General features: G+C 39.4%; 1 protein-coding gene across 2 annotated transcripts in view; it reads right to left on the reverse strand.

The window, feature by feature from the left end:
* Positions 1-520: 520 nt before the first annotated feature.
* The window catches only part of LOC124650622 (midasin), a 28,539-nt gene continuing 9,547 nt past the window's right edge, over positions 521-19,512 (reverse strand). The window contains exons 21-66 of one of the 2 annotated variants that reach the window (XM_047190139.1): positions 16,987-19,215; positions 15,406-16,899; positions 15,151-15,337; positions 14,999-15,064; positions 14,626-14,708; positions 14,312-14,545; positions 13,997-14,132; positions 13,831-13,916; positions 13,671-13,747; positions 13,357-13,498; positions 13,194-13,283; positions 12,628-12,754; positions 12,004-12,158; positions 11,623-11,730; positions 11,037-11,189; positions 10,721-10,900; positions 10,317-10,514; positions 10,108-10,209; positions 9,812-10,030; positions 9,607-9,729; positions 9,318-9,399; positions 9,120-9,247; positions 8,880-9,044; positions 8,726-8,801; positions 8,351-8,463; positions 8,188-8,264; positions 8,001-8,114; positions 7,768-7,836; positions 7,530-7,689; positions 7,041-7,168; positions 6,870-6,967; positions 6,536-6,762; positions 6,135-6,371; positions 5,902-6,028; positions 5,765-5,826; positions 5,522-5,680; positions 5,064-5,282; positions 4,320-4,592; positions 4,107-4,241; positions 3,784-3,990; positions 2,042-3,700; positions 1,653-1,934; positions 1,276-1,455; positions 1,094-1,192; positions 881-1,006; positions 521-790 (exon numbers count right to left, since the gene is read on the reverse strand). In XM_047190139.1, coding sequence (XP_047046095.1) covers positions 758-790; positions 881-1,006; positions 1,094-1,192; positions 1,276-1,455; positions 1,653-1,934; positions 2,042-3,700; positions 3,784-3,990; positions 4,107-4,241; positions 4,320-4,592; positions 5,064-5,282; positions 5,522-5,680; positions 5,765-5,826; positions 5,902-6,028; positions 6,135-6,371; positions 6,536-6,762; positions 6,870-6,967; positions 7,041-7,168; positions 7,530-7,689; positions 7,768-7,836; positions 8,001-8,114; positions 8,188-8,264; positions 8,351-8,463; positions 8,726-8,801; positions 8,880-9,044; positions 9,120-9,247; positions 9,318-9,399; positions 9,607-9,729; positions 9,812-10,030; positions 10,108-10,209; positions 10,317-10,514; positions 10,721-10,900; positions 11,037-11,189; positions 11,623-11,730; positions 12,004-12,158; positions 12,628-12,754; positions 13,194-13,283; positions 13,357-13,498; positions 13,671-13,747; positions 13,831-13,916; positions 13,997-14,132; positions 14,312-14,545; positions 14,626-14,708; positions 14,999-15,064; positions 15,151-15,337; positions 15,406-16,899; positions 16,987-19,215 — 11,424 coding nt within the window. In that variant the 3' untranslated portion in view covers positions 521-757. Of the gene's footprint in view, positions 791-880; positions 1,007-1,093; positions 1,193-1,275; positions 1,456-1,652; positions 1,935-2,041; positions 3,704-3,783; positions 3,991-4,106; positions 4,242-4,319; positions 4,593-5,063; positions 5,283-5,521; positions 5,681-5,764; positions 5,827-5,901; positions 6,029-6,134; positions 6,372-6,535; positions 6,763-6,869; positions 6,968-7,040; positions 7,169-7,529; positions 7,690-7,767; positions 7,837-8,000; positions 8,115-8,187; positions 8,265-8,350; positions 8,464-8,725; positions 8,802-8,879; positions 9,045-9,119; positions 9,248-9,317; positions 9,400-9,606; positions 9,730-9,811; positions 10,031-10,107; positions 10,210-10,316; positions 10,515-10,720; positions 10,901-11,036; positions 11,190-11,622; positions 11,731-12,003; positions 12,159-12,627; positions 12,755-13,193; positions 13,284-13,356; positions 13,499-13,670; positions 13,748-13,830; positions 13,917-13,996; positions 14,133-14,311; positions 14,546-14,625; positions 14,709-14,998; positions 15,065-15,150; positions 15,338-15,405; positions 16,900-16,986; positions 19,216-19,512 lie in introns of both variants that reach the window. The other variant, XM_047190138.1, reaches the window with a different exon arrangement.

A 19,512-nucleotide genomic window follows, 5' to 3' on the forward strand; every position in this document is an offset into this window, starting at 1 on the left:
GGCCTGTTTAGTCGGGCTAGGTGGCCTCAAAAACGAGAAAAAAACGTTTTGACATGCACAACGGACAGACCCAAAATCGCCGGCCATGGTACACCAGCAACCACGACGCGACTTCAACTTCGTCGGCCATGGCAACTTTTCTTGTAGTGGATGTTCCCCAAGCTGAACTAGAACAAGACTCTTGGAGAGCTGGCAAACACCTTCTTCGTCGACGCCAGCAATGCTATTGAGGTATTGAAGCATCGCTCTCGCCTCTATAAGTTTCCTCCAATCCGGACGACAATATCGCCAAAGCCGGGGATTTGGGCGTGGGGAGCCCAAACGGCTAGAGATGCTCTTAGGAGTGTCATTTTGGATAACCAGCTGGTGGATATTGCGCAGAGTGCCCTTTTTGTCAATGTTTGGTGCACGTCAGGGCAGCCACCCTAAGGTGGCGACCCCGGAAAGGGATACAGAGATAGATTAGATACATACAAAAAATAGGTTTTTTTTATAACTAGGCACCTTCTTGATTGATGGGTAAGGCAAAGTTTTTTTCCTTGTTTCAAAAAGCAGATACACAGAAACAGTATATTTGGAAACAGTGGTATTTCCACATTAAAAAAAGTAGCACCAAAAATATGTAGGTTATTACATGAATTTGTCCCAAGTGTAAAAACTAAAAAGTAGAACAAGCTAACAAAATGTGGTATATTTAGTACAAAGAACTGGGGATTTGGACCACTAGAGCAATTTGACAAGCTGACGTCTCCAAAGATCATTCATTCGCGCTCTGCATCAGCTCAAACCACTGCGCAGCAGAAAACAGCAGAATATTAATAGAGCATCCATTTGCTAACTAGGGAATGGCATGAGCTAAAATGCGTGTTGCTCCTCATACCTGTCTAAGCAAATCAGCCAATGTGCGAGGAAGCGCTTCAATGTTCTTCAGCGTAACATAGTAGGGGAACGGAAATGAGTCCATGTATTTTCCCAGGATTACTTCGGCTCCTTTGTAGCACACTTCCTGCAAAGAAAAATGCAATCAAAATTTGAACAACATGATTTAGATGCCCATGCAAAACTGTGTCAGATGAAGTCTCGAAGAACTCACCAGTGTCTCCATAATAGATTCCTCATGACTGTCTAGGAGTACATATGCAATCATTCTCCTTCTGTTTAGAACGTTCCTGATACAGCGCCTTAAATTTTCCTGCTCCCAAGAAATGAACTTCAGCACTAAAACAATAGGGCAATGTTTTAACCTGCAAGGGAATCTGACACAGAAGTTGATACCTTTTCATGGAACTTGCCATCGGATATTACAAGTATGAGTTGCTGAAGTGGGTTTTGCCCGGATGGCGTGCGAGACCTTGCCACAGCCGCATCAAGCATTGTATTCAGATGCATCAAGAGATCAGCAACTGGTTGATCATCAATTTTGTTGTCTTGGTCAAAGGACAGACTAGAGATCATCTGCAGAGAGGGAGTGAGAGATTAGTAATCTTTTATTATTGTTTTGTAAGAGGAAAAGGCTGCAAATTTATTACTGCCCAGACACATCCGAAGCCAGTTCACAATACAACTAGGAGGTAATAAACTAAGTTTCGCCTAGTTCAGAACCGCAGTCTTCCTTTGCTTATCTGTTAATGAAGGCAAAAGAGAAGCCCTACCTTGACTCCAGCTTCTGCATTGAAGATCTGATCAAAATCATGCAACACTTTAACATTCCCTCTTTTCCCGAAACTTGCAACCGCAAACTGCCCAACCTCAAGCTGCGACATGGCCAGGCAAACTGTAACTAATGCTTCAATAGCAACTTTTCCACACTTGCCCTCCGACATGCTTCGTGAGTCATCCACAGCAATTACCACCTGGTAATTCCGTTTATTGGGTTTAGTTCGTCGTAACCATATCTTGTCCCTGCGGAAATGGCTTGCAATATATGGAATAACCTGAAATAAGATACAATAATGTTCCATCATAAGTGCACATCCTTTAAAGGGGCAAAAAAGGGAGAGCATGTCACTACTACGACAAGGGACAACAAGAATACAGGTACCTTCTTCATGTTTATTCTCTTTCCAGTTCTGTAATCTCCTTGAAGCTTGCTTGCGAGAGTTGGTTCCATGACAAGGCGCAACTGCTCAGCCAGTTCTTGGGACAACTTCATGGTAGACAGTTCAAGATTTCTCCAATCCACAATAGTCCTTTGTGTTTCTTCATTAGTGACGTCCAGATCCATCTGAGCAGACATCTCCCTGTCACTGATTAGGTCATCCAGTTGAACTATCCTGTCATCTACCGGATGTCGCTTGAATGAGACAACATCTCCAAAAGTGTCATCTGTTTCACCTTGAACCATATCCTGAATGGATGCATCTGTTACTTCCGATCTGTAAGCACTTTCGGACTTGTTGGCACGTGATTGCGAAGTTTGAAGATGGGATATTTCAGGGTTATCATCTCCAGGTATCCTCTCATCAGGTAGTTCCACTTTCTGGACTTGGGTTTCATCTTCCAAGTTAGATTGCCTGACTTGGAGCTCATCATTGGTTTGGTCAGCTGTTGCATCACCCAGTGCTTGAGAGGTGCTCTGTTCACCCTCTGGTACATAACGAAATTCAGTAGCACTCTCATCATCAACATGATGTTCGGTTTCTGGTTGATGATCCTGGGTATCGGCTGAGACTTTTGCCCGTTCTTTCCAGTCCTCCATTGCATCTCCAATGCTCCTGAATGGATTTGTCTGCTTGATGTGTGATGGTGGAGCATCAGTCGGCAGCTCTGGCTTGGAGTTGGACAACAATTTTGAACCTTCACCAGAGTTGGGTATAGAAATTTCCAGACTAGGCACTTCATTGCTTGAAAAATCAACAGAAGGAGCAACTGCACTGCTCATGTCCATGCTGTTCGCCAAGTTTGCTTCAGACTCTCTGTTAGAGTCTGTTTCCACATGGTTGGGTTGTATACCTTGTGAAGGGTGTGCAAGTGACTCAATTTTGTCCAACTGTTGATTCTCCATGTTATTTGACTCCACATTTCCATCTTCAAGATGATCCCCTTCATTATCGACCACATTATCACCATCATGTGTTTCATCACCATCCTCCATGATGTCTGAGGCAACTGCAGGCTCGTCTTCTTGCTTCCCCTCTTCTGGGTTGATATCTTCATTGTCGGGAATGTCAGCATCCATGTCATCGGTTTGTTCTGCTTCGTCCATGTTGACATCCTCGGAATCTTTGTCTGGTTCAGAGAGTTCAGGTCCTGTTCGCTCATCATATGCATCAGCTTTGTTCATTACATCATCAGTATTCTCATCAGTATCCTCACAAGTACTACGTTCATCCTCCATATTATTATTCTTGCCTTGCTCATTATTATCTGTCTCCATGTTATCTGTCTCCATGGAAGAGTCGTCCTTAGCTCGCAGTTCCCTATCATTCTCATCTGTCCCCTTGGCTGATGAACCTGACTCATACTTCTCAGCGGATGTTTTAGAATCATCATCTTCGTCCTTGTCCCAAGATTTCTTGCCAACCATTTCGCTTGCATCACCAGTGTCACCCATCTGCTTATCCAAGTTGTCTTCGTCCTCACTGCCCGAGTCATTGCCTTCATCCTCAGAAACATCAGCTAATTCAGCAGCAAAATCTCCTTCCATTTCAATCGCATTATCATCATCCTTAGGAGTTTGATCTGCCTTACACTGAGTGTCCTGCTAAGTATCAGAAAATGGTTAGCATCCCTAAAACAAAACAAAAACTTGTTAATATTGAATTATTTGTTGAGCACACTAACCATTTCATTGGTGCCCTCAAGTTGTGATATATCATCTATTTTAGAGCTTGCACTCTCTTGACCTTCACCCTCACCCATGCCAGTTCCAGTTACTGTTGCGTCATTTTGTCCATCTGAAGAATCTTCAGCTGTATCTTCTGTGCAACCAAACCCCTCCGCACATAGATAAATTAAAAGGTCCCCAAGTGCATGAGTCATTTCAGATGTCTGAAGCCATTCAGAAAATATAGCAATTGAGATGAAGGAAAGAAACCATAAATAATTATAACCAAAGAAGGAAAAAGGACAAGTAAAAAACTTGATTAAACCAAGACAACCCTTACTCTTCTATGAGCTTCCAGAAGTTCAGAAAGTATGCCTTCAGCTGATGACATGATCACACCCAGCAAAACATGAAGATGCATTAACTGCACCTCTGTTGTAGAACGCATCTCAGGTTTATAGTCTACTAGCTTCCTCTGTTGGATAATTCTAACAAGGATGAGATGGCGAAGCAAAAAAAAAAATCCACAGGTAACAAAGGTAACGGAACATACCACTAAAACAGAAAGTTTTTCACCAGCATCACGGACATGGTCCATTTGAAGATTCATGACATATGAATGCAAAATATCTTTCCAGGAAGTAATATTTCCTTCTAGTGATGATTCTTTAGTTCCATCAGTGGATACCCCAAGACCAGTGAGCTGTTCTACAACACTGAGAGCTAGTGTGAAAGTTTCCTTAAAAGCTTCAGTATATGATTCTTCAGGCTTTTGTTCATCAGAGAACACAGCTTCTCTAGAGAAACTCGCTGCTGCTATCTTCCCCTGCAACATTAAAGTGAGCTTAAGAACAAAACATCCATACAGCACAAAAGAAATGTCGGGTTACATCAAATAGTAACACACGAGAAATTTCTCAAACATGGTGTCAAAATGAAGAGAGGAAGTAGAAATAACTACATCCCGGACAAGAGCAAGATATGAGTCCACGTACGGTCACACAGAACCAGATAAATATTCTTCATGCTAAACATTTCTATGGTATAAAGAATAATAGGGATGGCTATGGTAAAACAAGGTGTAAGTAAGTGCATAATATAGGAAGAACTCTACTGGTCCCCCCAACAAAACAGGGCAACTCAAAATGTTAGAAAACTCTCGGTAAACTTTCTGTGGGACATATTACATCCCAAGCATATTAAAGGAAATCAATGATATTTAAGCAATATCGTCAGAGCTACCGAAACATCAAGCATCCCAACAATAATCAGCATTCATATAGATATTAATACAAACCTTGTCCAGTAACTCTTCGAAGCGAGAGAGTATAACTTTCTTCACAGATCTCATCGAAACATCTTGGCGGCATAAGACCTGCATATCCTCTCTAAATGTGTTGATAAGCTGGACATTCGCAGCAACAAGTTGCTCCATCTCTACTGTAGCAACAGGCATATTTTTATGGGCACCAGCAACGATATTGTTGGATCCAAGTAGGAATTTGTCTAATAGATCCTACAAAAATAGAACAGAGTTATTATGTGCATACCAATGAAATTAACTGAGGTATAGTTCTCGTAAAATGTTTTAACTAAGCTACTGGACCAAAAGTATGAGTCCTGCAATGAAACAGAGCTTAAAACTCTCAGATGACAACCGAAAGGAAGCCGCTTTTTAACACTAGTTCAGCTACAAGCTCACACAATTAAGCTATACACAAGCCACAAGCGTCAAAAGAAACAAAGAAACTTTACCTTGGATGCAGAAAATCTTGTAATGAACTTCTCAAAAAGAATAGACATCTCAGCAATTTCTACTTCAAAGTTGTCACAAGCGGCATGATGACAACCTTTGAAGGTTCTGAGCAACAAGTTGGTATCCGTAACCATAGCTAGCATACTGTCAAAAAATTGCTACAGCAAAGGTGAAAAAGGACATGTTAAATTAAAACCCATATATTTCATAGTAGTTCAAAACTTCAGCAGTGGATACCATACCTTTTGCTGCCACATGGAAATTACCAGTACATTTTGGCATGATGATAGAGATTCGCTCTTCCCTATAAAAGGATAAGTCATAAGTTCCGCTTACAAAATCTAGAACAGGAAAAGAAAAGGCAGAGATTTACATGTACCTCCTGAACCTAACAAGAAGATCATATGCCGGAACTGGTTCAGCTGCTCAAATAGATCATAAGCAACATGTCTTTGTTCACATAGCATGGTCAATAAATGGTTCATAAAGGATGTAGCCCTATTAACCTGCAAATTGCTCAAGCTGTCAGACCATAAACACAAATTTGATACATGCATGCTATGGTGTCAAAACACCAAAACCGAAAGAACAGCAAAAAGTAGAGTAACTGACCTCCTCTAAACCTAGATCTTTGTTAAATTTCAAGGATATTTGTCGAAGTTGCTGCACCGTTGACAAGCATCTGAAGTACTGCTGATTTGCAAGCTTCCAATTATTTGTGCCCAATATTGCAGAATGAATGCTAACATCTTCACATGTTTTCTGTGTGGTCACTTGTTGGAGCAAATGTGTTACGTTATATGACTGCTCCAAAAACAACGGGCTTGGTGCATCCAACTCGTTTCCCCACTGGAAGTAACATCAAGTTGTAGGAGTCAATTTTTATAGACAAAATAAACAAGGGATACCACTTACAAGACATCATTTTCTGTTATATATTTTCAGGGCATTCAACAGTCAAACAAACTGTAGCGGAAGTAAAAAAAAAATGAGTTTTTTACAATTAACAGTACCTCATGACCCATTGGCCTGTGCTTTGAGAGTCCACATTCCTCGAGTGTCTTGAACAAACTGGATAAAGCGGTTTTCTTCTGGTTCTTTTTACCATGCTTCAGTATAGAACCAAAATCAGCCGCATTGCAAATTCTCTCAAGTGCATACCAGAAGAATTTCAATCTGTCGTTGAGATCAGTTTCATCTTGTTGGTGGTTCATATTGTGCACAACGGCATACACAGATTCTGTCAGCCAAAGGGACCAAATTCACAATCCCACACTTAGGAAAAATGAAGAGACAAAGCGCATGCGGGAAAAAAAACAAGTTGTCACAGAGGAGGGTGGGTCAAACCTTTCACGTTAAGAACTGTAGCAGCAGTACCATTTGCATTCAATAAAGTTTGCAATGACACAGAAGCATGACTTTTCCATTTGCTATACCACAAAAACCTGGAAGAAAGATGAAACATAAGGAGATGCAATGGGTGCAAATTAATAAAATATTTACATATATGGTGCAAACCTTTCTCTAAGTTTCTCTGTGTCAACAGGAAACTGTGATTCTGGTATCTCAGGATCAAGCCAAGTTGGGACTTTTCTTGATGTAGCCTCTTCATTCAGTAGGGCAATGAAAGGTTTTTGCAAAATATCCTACAAAAAAAGAAATACACCAATACATATAATCTTTACAATTGTTGGTGAAGATAAGCATAAATATCATAGCACTAAAACGATAGCAGATTAGAGACCCTATTGTTAGTGAAGAGAAAAGGTTATTTTCTAGTAACATGCTTCCTTCTGATAGCAAGAAGATTAGAGAAGTGCACATGATTTGCAGGTTGCAGTTGTAATTCCGAAGTAGAAAAGACTAAGTACAAGTTCAGCAACAGTGTTGTTTTAATATCCAAAAAAGGTTGCAGAAGCCCCCTTAGCAGGTAACTAGAATAACCTTAGCTCGCAGTAAACTAATTCATTGGACAAATAACAATAATAAGCAATTAGTAGTACATACATTGAACCGTTGCAGAAGTTTAAATATTTTGTGCCTCGTCCTCTTGAAATTATCAATTGAAGCAAGAGTGTATGGATCTTGCTCCCATCGATAAAGCTTGACCTGATCTTTCAACTCCTTTTCAATTGATTCTTTACCAGCCTCGATTTGCCGACAAACACTAAGTAGCGAAAAAAATTATATTCTACCCAGCCATTAAGAAATGAGCTAGGAATGACTTCATGTGACAAGAACTTACAGTGACAAAAACTGCATGTAGTAACCAAACACGTTGTACAGAATGTTCTGGATTTTCTTCACAGGAGTACTGCCAAGAGAGAGAAAATATTATAAATAAATGTACATTTGCAGAATTAAGGGACCAGTTTTCAACACACATCAGAGATGCAAAAAAAGAAAAACCAATATTAACTTCTATAAGCAAAGATGAAGTCACCAATTGTAACATACACGGAAAGCTCTTAACCTCACCTTAAATAAACACCCACACTAGCACCATCAGAAAATTCACCATGGAATGCAAGGAGGAGATGCAAGCGTGTCTTGAATTCTCCAACATTTGACGTTTGAACAAACTCCTCGACGCTGCATTATGGATCAAACTAACATAAGAAAATATATACACAGGCAATAGCACAGAACAACTGCAGATGCATACCTCTTGATTATAGATGAATCGTCATTCCTTGGAATGTCACAAGACTGAGAAAGCAAGGCTCGTAACGGAAACCATAGCTGCAATGGTCCGAGAATATATTATGTTGGCCGAAATTCAAACTTATAATAAACTATAATGGGATGCATATTAATTACAAACTCACCTTTGCAGCATTAGTTTCATATTTTCCCTGGACATCTTCAAGCAGTATAGGCCAACATTCTAACTCAAGCCTTTGCATTGAAGACAGAAGCATAAATATTGGTGGAAGATTATCTGTGAAGAAAATGAAATTAGAGCAACCAAATAGGGTCGTTTTATGAATTGTGAGATGCTGGAAATGTCACAACCGTAAATACAAAGCCAACTATGCTAGAACAGACGCTAAACCTTGAATAAGGCAAGCACTAGTAAATAATTAGTTCCTACATTTTAGATTATAAAATTTTACCACCTGAACACAAAGAAGGGAAACATATAATACAAATATTACACATTAATCTTCCTACTGTACAAGTTGTTGAAGATTCAGCCTTACCTTTTAGAAAGAACTTGGAGTCATTTTCCTGCAATGTTTGAGCTTTCCCGGCCAACAGTTGCAATCCAAGTAAGGCCTTCAATAATAAGGTAACAGTAAGACAGGACAGATTAGTAGTAGTAATATTTTACGAACAATTTATTGGATACCAGACCTTTGAAACTGGGGTGCTCAGGGGCATTGCCAGAAGGGAAGCAATTATCTCCAATATTTTCAGTAGGCCTGGATGATCGGGCCACTCATCTAGAAAGGACCTGATATTCTCTTGAAGTGCAGTTAGTGGCTCAACCATTTTGAACAGCACAGGAGGATTTGGATCCTGCAAATAAGCAAGTAATAAACTATATAAGAAAGAACAGCTGGGTATCAAGGTACAACTTGCACAACCCGATACCTTGTAAGCGTTATAACTATTGCTGTCAAGAGCGGCTGCACAAGTTCGTGGATATTCCAGACAAACACGAAGTAAATGCTCAGGCATGAGCTTCTCATCAAGTTTTGAAGACGTCAATTCAGGCAGGCCTGGAAATAATATCACAAATAAGCCAAGTCGAGCATTTACCACTTCTGGAATCATAGACCATGTACATACCTTTCAGTATTCTTGCACCAAAATCGTAGGAGTCTACGAAAGACTGAAGTTTCTGCTGATCACTTATTTGGAATTTTTCAGGCTGGAATAGATTCACCAAGAAAATGAAATTAGCTATGAAGAATGTACACGGTTATCCCATAATAGTTCCTTATTTATTCTCTTTGTTGGTATCACTTAACACAATGAACGAACATCAAGAAAATTATTATCAACTCCATCCCCATGAACAACAAAATATGCATTTCGAAGTTACAAGAAGATGCATCTTTTTCTCATGTTCCCTTACCTTTTCAATAAGGTCAGGGGATCCAAACAATTGGTTATGTGTGAATATAATACATTTCAAAGCAGACTCTGGAACAAGATCCCATTTGTCTTCAACAAAACCATCATCCATGTCACTTCTCTCCTGGAGAAAAAAAAAAGATCATCAAATAAAATATAAATTAAAATATAATCTTTCTTAAGGAATACAAAACATAGGGGAATACCGTAATTTTGAAAAACTCAAGCTCTAATTTTTCTTCATTATCTAGACCAGCAGAGTCCATTTCTGAAAGTGAAGGCACATCTCCTTTAAAAATGTCCTCTATATCAATGATACGGGACCTGAACTTGTAATATTGAGAATCATCAATTTCCCTAGCCTTCACACTAGACTTCATATCGATCCACATGCTTTTAAAATAGTCGAAGATCTCCTTCAAAGACTGGAAAGAGAAACTGGTAAGAGACCACACATTCTCTCCATTTGAGATTCATTAACAATGACGATAGGAGTACATACCAGATAAGAAGTTTTATCCATGATAAGGGAATGACAGACACGGTACGTTGTTCGTACTAAAGAAACATGATGAAATGATACTAGCATCTGAGAATGGGATCTCTGCAATCAATACAGAAGACTTTAACTAAAAGCTGCATTTTCCAAATTTTCATGATATACAGAGGCATAAAATTAAAATACGATAGAAGACAATACGATTCACTAACCACTTTGTCTGCAACTTCACCAACTTCTAACTGACTTGACGCACGAGATAACTTCTCCATTATGTGTACATCAGCAAACTCACTGTATTGAGTTTCCAACTGATCACCCATTGAATAATTTGTTAAATCTGGAATGCCCACTAAGGCCATTCCAGCAACAGATCCATAGGGAAACTGCATAAAGGCAAAAACTGCACCCTGCAGCACAGAAATTGTTTGCAGTACCACCATCAGCATCATGTGTCTATTCGTTTAATGTTAGCAGATGACAGCTACTGATTGGTTAAGTGGACTAAATTGACTATATAAAGTGCGATGTAGAGTATAAACATTCTAAAAGACTATTGGTAGACAGCCATGAAGAAGCCTGCACATTTCAGCTACAGCTCCAGACATTTACATACCAGAACCCTTTCGATATCATCTTCTTTGACCTTCTTCAAATATTCTCTCTCAAGTGAACCGGATAGAGCAATTGCCAAGCCAAGTTTCATTTCGTATACTGCGACTTGCACTGGTTGAATCAAATCAACATATTCCCCATACTCTTCTGTTAGCCTCTTGACAAAGTTTCCTGATGTTATCTGTCATAGAATGATTGCAAGACCAGTTGATTTTAACTGCAGTTACTGAAGAGTGAAAAGGAGAGGAACAAAACATAGCCCCAAGGCCAATACGCGATAGATAGAAGACATTGAAATCAGTCCCAACAAATCTCACCTGCCAATTGAAGATTCTATCAAACTCCAATTGCCCAGCTCCTTTGCAGTCTAAATGAAATAATAGATCCTTGCAGTCAGACAACCGTTCCTCAAACTCAGAGCACGCTGCAATCAAACTCTTGTGCTTAGACTGTTGAGGCCGAAATACAACCTGCAGAATAGTGTACAAGGATAAGTACAACTGCTTTCCATTCCACTGTGTGTATGGATAGATCACATCAATAAAATAAGTATAGATATAATGCCAGATTGCATATTCATATTGAGGTCTGGCCAGCTTCCGTCTTGCAGAATATGGCAATCGGACTTGTAGCATCACCAAATCACTACCATGGCAGAGAAAGCACCAGGGCAAGCAAACCGCAGAGAAAAACATGCATTACACATTTTAATAGAGAAGACAGGACATTTATATAGCTGAATTCACATCATCCAGTCCACGACAACAAAAGGGATTAAAAAGTGGAAATAACACTAGCAGCTAGGTAGAATCGGCAGATACCACAGGATTCATAAGTATGGAACAACCAGAACTTAGAATTGAACAGTAAACACTGGATGCCATGCAATTATCAGAACAGAACCTTTGACCGGATGTTCTTCTCTTTAGTTTTCAGCTCTTGTATTAACTGTTGAGCATGACCATCTTCTACTGAGCTTGAGCCAGCCAATTCTTCACATTCACGGCGTACCTTTTAGAAAAACAGATGCCATAAATTCTATAGACATAACACAACCACTCTGTAGGAATATATTTTAGAACATATAAACAATCAAAACAGTTTCGCCATTAACAATATAGTAGGATCTTCTACGAATAAATGAAACAACATAAAAAAATGATTGTATGAACTCAACGACTATGGTGAATCCATGTTCTAAACAAAAAGCTTATTATCGCACAAAACAGCCTATTCAGGGCACACATTTCAAGCTATGCGCCAAAGCAACAAAAGAGTTTTTACCTGTCCCTTGAGATCAAGGAACGAAATCTTTTCCAGAATCTGAGAATGCATAAAAGCAGATATGAATGTAGGATCTGGATTGTATGAGCTCAACAATAACTGGAACCGCAACTGGCCAATATACACCCAAGCAGCCCCGAGATGCAATAAGGAGTCTGTAAGACACAAAAGATATTTAGAAACAAAAGGTCAGCATCTGCTCAAATGAATAGAACATTCAAACCAACAAAGAGAGCAGAAGTCAAAGTCATGTAGTAAACCGTTCACAGCAACTACATATTATGGAAAAAAGCACTAGAAAGGATTCAAAAACTGTAGTTCGTGCTGATGTTACCTGTACCTAACTGTTCTCAGTAGTCAATCTGTATATCTCGTGTTACACAACAAGCTATGATCTAGAGTTCTATAGAATTGAACCAATAAACGACATTGGACATACAGTAAACATCCAACCAGAAAGCAGCACGCAATTGAGCTATCAAATTAAAATTCATATAGTTTCCATCAAACATATATAAATCCATACATCATACCAAGAAGTTCAGATAATGGTTGAGCTGAACTGGCAAAATTACAGATGCGACAAATAATTCATTGACTACTAAAGATCCAAAATGAACGTACCATGTGAGTGCAATGAGTACAACTCCAGAAGAATTGACCCCACGAGTTTATCTGGCCCTGAGAGTGAAGCCAGTACTCCATGACTTGAAGAAGATAGCAGTGCACAAGCAGTTTGTAGGCCTTGCTCCTGTTATGAAGCAAGATATGCATGAACATACAAAAAGCACCAGAAAAAAGGCTAAAAGGAAAAGCGACAAATATTTGCAAGAACGAAAACTTGCAAAGATGACATGTATTTGGACTGAGGTAGTTTTATATTCATCAGGTTTATATGGAAAACAACTAATCAGAATCAACGGTTCATGTTCCAAGTCATGATGCAATTGTAGAATTCAAAGTAGTGTATCCACAAATTTCCTGAACAGAAACTAAGTTTCAACAGAAGCTTAAAATCTAAACCATCAAAATTATTCCAACATACACTGCAGTTTATGAATTATAGAAAATGAATGGTTGCGTGTCAGCTAAAATTGTGGATTAAATTACAAAATTGTGAAGGAAATGAAACTTCCAATGGTACATGAGACTCTAAACAACATAACTAGGATGATAACGCCATAACAAACCTCTAGACAATGTGCCGACTTTTCAAAGAGGATGTACTCTAGCTGCTTATACTCTTCTGGCTTGAAATGCTTCTTATGGACAAATATGATCTGCAGCAGATTATCAGCAACACAAAACTGAAGAGGGTGGCTGGACACAGAACACAGATAGATAGACCATTACCTGTTTAAAGAGTGAATCAGCAGAGGAATAAAGACCGCTAACTAAGTTTCCCGCATCAGAGACACCTTCCCAAAGGTTTCTAGATGAAATTCTAAGCATCAAGCAGTTCTTCTGATAATCCATCACACATAAATCATCTTGGCTGCAGACACAGACAACATTAGAATATAGACATCTCTTAAGACCCAAATATCAGCATAAATATTTCCCAGCACTAACGCATGCGTGAGAAACAGGGCACAAGCACCACGGACTAAATTACTTCTAGCACAAGAAAAAAGAAAGGAGAGGTATAAAAGAAAATAGCATCGTACATAATAGTATTGATGGCATCCATTTTTGTCAGGTGTGCTAGATCACAGGTTTCATCATGTGTAATAGGGAGCAGTGCCTGAAAATGAATCAAATCAGTAGGACAATCATGGTTGTATAATAAAATGTTTCTGAAGTTATATGTCAAGTCAAGGAGAAAACCTTTGGACTTCCAGAGCAGTAAGTCCACAAAGACGTGTGATAGTTGTACCACATTTCAAGAAGTGAACTAGTAACTTTTACATGGACTGCACAACATAGCTTTAAGTTATAACAAAAATAACCACAACTGTGACGAACTATGTCCAAAGTACAGATATTGTTTTACCATTATCAACTGTGGCCCAGGCATGATAAATCCAACGAACAATCTGATGTTGAGCAAAGTCCAAAGGAGACCTTGACGATAACTCCAATGAGTAGTCCATAGCATACTTAAGAAGGGCTTCTGAGTTCGCAATGATCTGTAGAGTGAAAGAAAAAACTGCATAATATTACATATGTTTCTGCATCCTACTGATTCTTCCCATAAAGTACTCAGTTTCCATGAAAAGAATGGAAAATAAGCACAAATTGATTTCACAAGTCAACCAATGTTATACTACAACTCATCCAAAAGTTGGTGCGGGGGAGAGACAGAGACCTGATGGATTTCAGAACAATCTAGTTGTGTGCACTTGGATAGGCATTGAAGTAAAGCAGTATCCAAGTTCAAGCTCTTCAAGTTGAGCAAAGGAAGACTCGCTAACCAACCACTGAAACCATTAGTTTTACATATACTGGATGAGACTGAGCAACAGATTTTTGTTTCAGAAGTTGAAGTCTTTGACAATAATCCAAGATTGTTCCTTTCAAAGTCAACCTTTTCAACGAGCATCTATATCAAGAAAATGCAGTAAGACAAAAAAATATATGACAAAATCCATCTTGACAAAATGACAACGAACAAAATAAAACCTTGTGAATTTCATCCAACCGGGCCACAGCTTCACAGTCCTCTTCCTTAGAATCAGTTGCAGCGTGAAAAGCGATACCAAGACCTTGACATAAAGACAGATAGAATCATTAAAAAAAAGCAATCCATTTATGGATCAAAGTGCTTCGATCTTGAAACAATCAAAAATGTAAGTTAAGCAAAATAGACTTCGATTTTTGAACAAAATTGTGCTTCAGTACATCCTAAAAGAGCAAAATGCAATCAAGAACAATAGTATAGGATAAGAGTGGATTGCCTCTGAACATAAAATTATGAAAGCGGAAATTGTCCTTTTATATTCTATATGAAAAAGTACGAGCCTCAAAAAGATCTCTTCCAATAATGTATGGGTACCTTCCAATGCAAGGCGTCTAAGATCCTGATTGGCTGACACCATGGCATCAATTGTTTGTTCTTTATCTGCAAGCAACAAAAGGTAATAAAATTTGGATGGTGCCTACATAAGCATGGGTGATGTTTCAGCTGCCAAATCTGCGGTATATTACCATCAAGATGTTTCTTTGAAAGATTCTTCCTTGGCCAAACAACTGCAAAAAATGCTACAATTTCTCGAATTTTGCAGAAGACGCTGCCAGATGATGGTACAAGAGGATGACCACCATGCACCCACAAAGTTGGTTTGCTATATTGTAAATTGAAATCTTGCACATTGTTTAGATTAACGCTTTCCATCTGTATGATTGTAATGTCAGTTTGCAGTCAGTTAGTAGTATCACTAGGAAAATATAAGGATAGCTTACCAAAAACACACCAACTTCTATTGGCAGTATTGGTTGCAGCTTAAGTATTTCTGTCCTCAAAAGATTCCAAACAACTGGTAGGCCCTCAAATTGAGATGAAACTATCATCTTCCATATTGACTTGTGATAATCCAGGAGACGGGTGTATATCTGCTGCACCTTCCGGGATTTCACAATCATTTTGAGTACCTCGTCCTCCAAGCATTTGAGGGACTTCAATGCCGGCAATAGAGTGGCTTTTAGAACACCATAATCAGGAAAAGTTGTCTCAGATTGCCATTGCTGTAATGTAAGCCACAGCAAGCTCAAACCATTCAGAGCGCTACGAAGCCGTTTTTGGCAAGCTTTAAGTGTGTCACAACCTGACATATCTAACAATTTCATCGACAGCAACGGAATAGGATGAGCAACGACATCAACCTTGTGATAAGCAATAATTTCTCTGTAGCATTCAAGGATGCTCTGCCAAATAGGATGCTCACTTAATTGCTTATGAATATTAGCAAAGTCTCCAAAGAAGCTGCAGTACGGCTGGAGCAGGCAATCATACCACTTAAACCATATGCCATACAATTCAAGATCGCTTTCCGTAGATTGCTCTATTACCCAGTTTGCAGCTATGAAAAGCATCTGATCAGCTAATTCTGAATTGAATACCCCAGCTACAGGAGTCTTAACAAAATGTTGAATGGGCAAAGTTGGAAATTGCAGTGCAGATAAGCTTGAGGCAGGAAGAACAGATGGGTGGATATTACTAATCGGTCCCAGTAACGATGAACTACCTTCAAAGTTGCTTATTTGATAAGCAGCATATTTGGCACCGAATGATTGTAAATACATGCAATTTCTTTGAACACATGATTCTTTTGAGTACCAAATGAAGTCCCTTAGTTTGTGTTCAATCGGCCAACCACCAGGCAAGGACAATGAAAACCCATAATGCGAACCAGCTGAACCATTAAAATTAGTCAAAAACCTTAATATTCCCTCCTTTACAACATCAGATCCATTAACTTGACCCAACGACGGTAGGTAAGTGTGTTCCCAACTTAGATGAAGGCTCCAAAGGAGCTGGTTTCCTTTAATAAGAAGTTGTTGGAACAGTTGAACCCATCGTGTGATCTCGAGAAGGGTGATACTTATCCCAAGACGTAAGCCAGCAGCTTTTGCATATAAGTGTGCTTCAGTCATTGACGAAATCAATTCCATTCTTGGTATACCACAAGAAATTAAAAACCTTATCACGTCCTTCCTCTCACTATCCGCAGGGACATAGGGGCATCTATCCAAGCACAAACTTTGCTCCATCAGAAAGATCTCCACTCCTCTGTTTCGCATGGCTCTTGAAACTTCACCATACTTTGCATTAACTGTCAGAAACATCCGGAACTTAGGATGGGCCTCGAGAACTACAGGATTCCCATCTACAAGACCACATTCATTGACTACAATGGACCTTTCTTTCTCAACCAAAGAATTTATCCTATCAAGCACCTGACAGATCAAAGGAAATCAAATAGAAAAATCAGCAAAACCAAATTGTAAGATAAATAGCAAAGTACAAGAGATTAGTAAACATACAGTAGGGTTACACAAATTTGCATTGTCCAGAACAACCCATTCACCGCATTCAATGGCCCTGATCAAATCCCCAGCAACCCATTCGAACTTAACTCGCTGGTTTATGTTTTCTTTCTGCTGCAAGCTGTAGATGGACTTCAGTGTTTCAGTCAGCTCATGTTTGGTCAATGATATAGGCAAGTCAAACATTTCCAGATCACACTTCATTTGCTCAACTATGTCAGTAACCAAGCTCAATGGTGGCAAAGATGCACTCCTGCTCATCTCAATAAATGTGGAAGTACGAATTGAAGAGTACTTCTTAGCAACCACAAATTCAAACCATTTCACAAACAAAGCCTTCCTGTTCATAATGAGCTCCTTCCAGCGTATATCCATACTCAGGCTGAAATATTCGTCAACATACCGCTCAACTTTTGATATGACCTCTTTATAGTGCCTAAAGAAGTTATACTGTTCAAAACATCCCAGCAATTCTGACACGTCGGTTGCCGATGACAAATTCAATTCATGCAATGTATTGCCAGACAGCTGAGCAAGCAAGCGGATCAATGAAGTTTTTCCAGATGAGTGCTGTCCAACAAGAATGCACAACCAACCTTGATGGATACAGTGGATAGCAGCTTCAAGGCTATGAAGAATACTAGGAAGTATGTTCAGTTGGTTACTGTGAACTTCATATGACCGGAAGTTATTTCTTCTAACAGACGCACTTCCAACAGCTAAGCAATGAGCATTGACATGGAGCTTTTTCGACTGAAGAATGCTGGGCTTTATTTGAAACACTTCTTCAAAGAGCTTGAGAACTTCATCGCGGTCAGTTGCAGTTCGCATTCGCTGAAGGTAGACAGTATTTAAGAAGCAGTCATTCTTTGAAGTGTCTGGGGAACGTGCTATGATCTCACAAGACCTAGTAATATCACGTAGATTAAATTCCCAAGGAGAACCTTCTTGGCCATACTTTCGATGTATCATGGTATCCATGAAGAGCCTATTGTTAAAGTGAATCAGATTTCTGAGGATATCTTCACTGAGTAACGGATATAGTGATTTACATATGGAAAAGTAATCTTCTTCATTTAATTCATCAGCATAAACCTTGGTGAAGCGGTTCAGGAAGGACTTGGGGAGGCCTTTCCGCCCACCACCCTGCGATGACGGATTCTGGCACGCAAAGATACGAAACGACGGTGGACATTTGTAAGTTTGACCAAGCTCAGGTATATATACCTCTGCCCGGTGGTCTAAAATGGCATTGAGACCTTCTAGAACAGATTGGGAAGCCAGATTGATTTCATCCAACAAAACCCAACTTCCATTCTTTAAAGCCTGAAGAAGAATACCATCGGACCAGGCAAATTCTATTCCATTCTCCCCTTCAGCTGGCAAATCTGAACCTAAAAGATCCATCATATCTGTCTGCTCCGATAGGTTTATTCGTACAACTTTATGACCAGAATATTTAGCTAATGACACAATTAAGCTTGTTTTTCCAACTCCAGGGCTACCTTCTAACAGAAGAGGTTTTGGTAGTTGCATGGCACGCAATACCCGCAAAACATTCTTACTGGGAGTAGGTGCCGTGAATTCAAACCCCTCCTGCTCACACACCAACTGACCTTTAGGAATATAAAAGGGTGCAATGCCAAACTGATCTGTATGATTATAATCAATATAAACTTCTCTTATACCATCACCCCACCCATAATTCTTTAGATCATTCAAGTCCGAGTTCAATGGCTTCCCCTCAACCTTCTGCAGCTCTTCTAGAAGCAAAGACAGGCAAGTCCTTCTTAACTCTGTAGCCTCAGATTTAGAAAAATTCATTCCCAATGCGAGCCCATCAAGCAATGTAAGGAACAGACCATGTATTAAAGCTTGCTCTGGTCCAAGAATTCTCTCTGTCACATTGATAAATGAAATCCAGGATAAAAGATCTCGTATGGTGAGAATTCTTCCGGTCTGCAATTGGTTAAACCACTTCCAGAAATTAACGATGCAATCTCCAAAGCAAGAGAGCTCGGCTTTGCTGAACTTATCTATAGCTATGCTCTTAAGTTCATCAACATCTGTGACAGCAGGAACCCAGAGTTCTGTGAATCGATTTCTTAGTGCCGGAGAAAGCTCTTTTTTCCCATAGTCACCACCTGGATTCATTGTTGCAAGAATAAAAAAGTTTGGATGTGCCACAATCGTCTCTAGCTCAGAACCTCCTTTCTCAGCCAGTGACTGCGAAAAAAAGACACGATTGAACATAGATAAAAAAAACTGAACCAGGAGAAAGAGTAGTAGATTATTCAACACAGTTTACGATTACTCAACACAGTAATAAAAAAGACATCAACTACATGAACTGGATAAGCAAGTGCAAGTACAATGAACGTATCAAAACGCAATCTGCTTATAGAATATAGAACAGACACTAGCAGGCATTTACAATTTTACAGTCAGTAAGATCCATCAAAGCCCAAATGTACACTACGACCCTAAACTTACACTTCCACCCATGTGTTGCTACTTTGGTAA

This window comes from Lolium rigidum, chromosome 4, assembly GCF_022539505.1.
Source record: "Lolium rigidum isolate FL_2022 chromosome 4, APGP_CSIRO_Lrig_0.1, whole genome shotgun sequence".
NCBI classification, from domain to species: Eukaryota; Viridiplantae; Streptophyta; class Magnoliopsida; order Poales; family Poaceae; genus Lolium; species Lolium rigidum.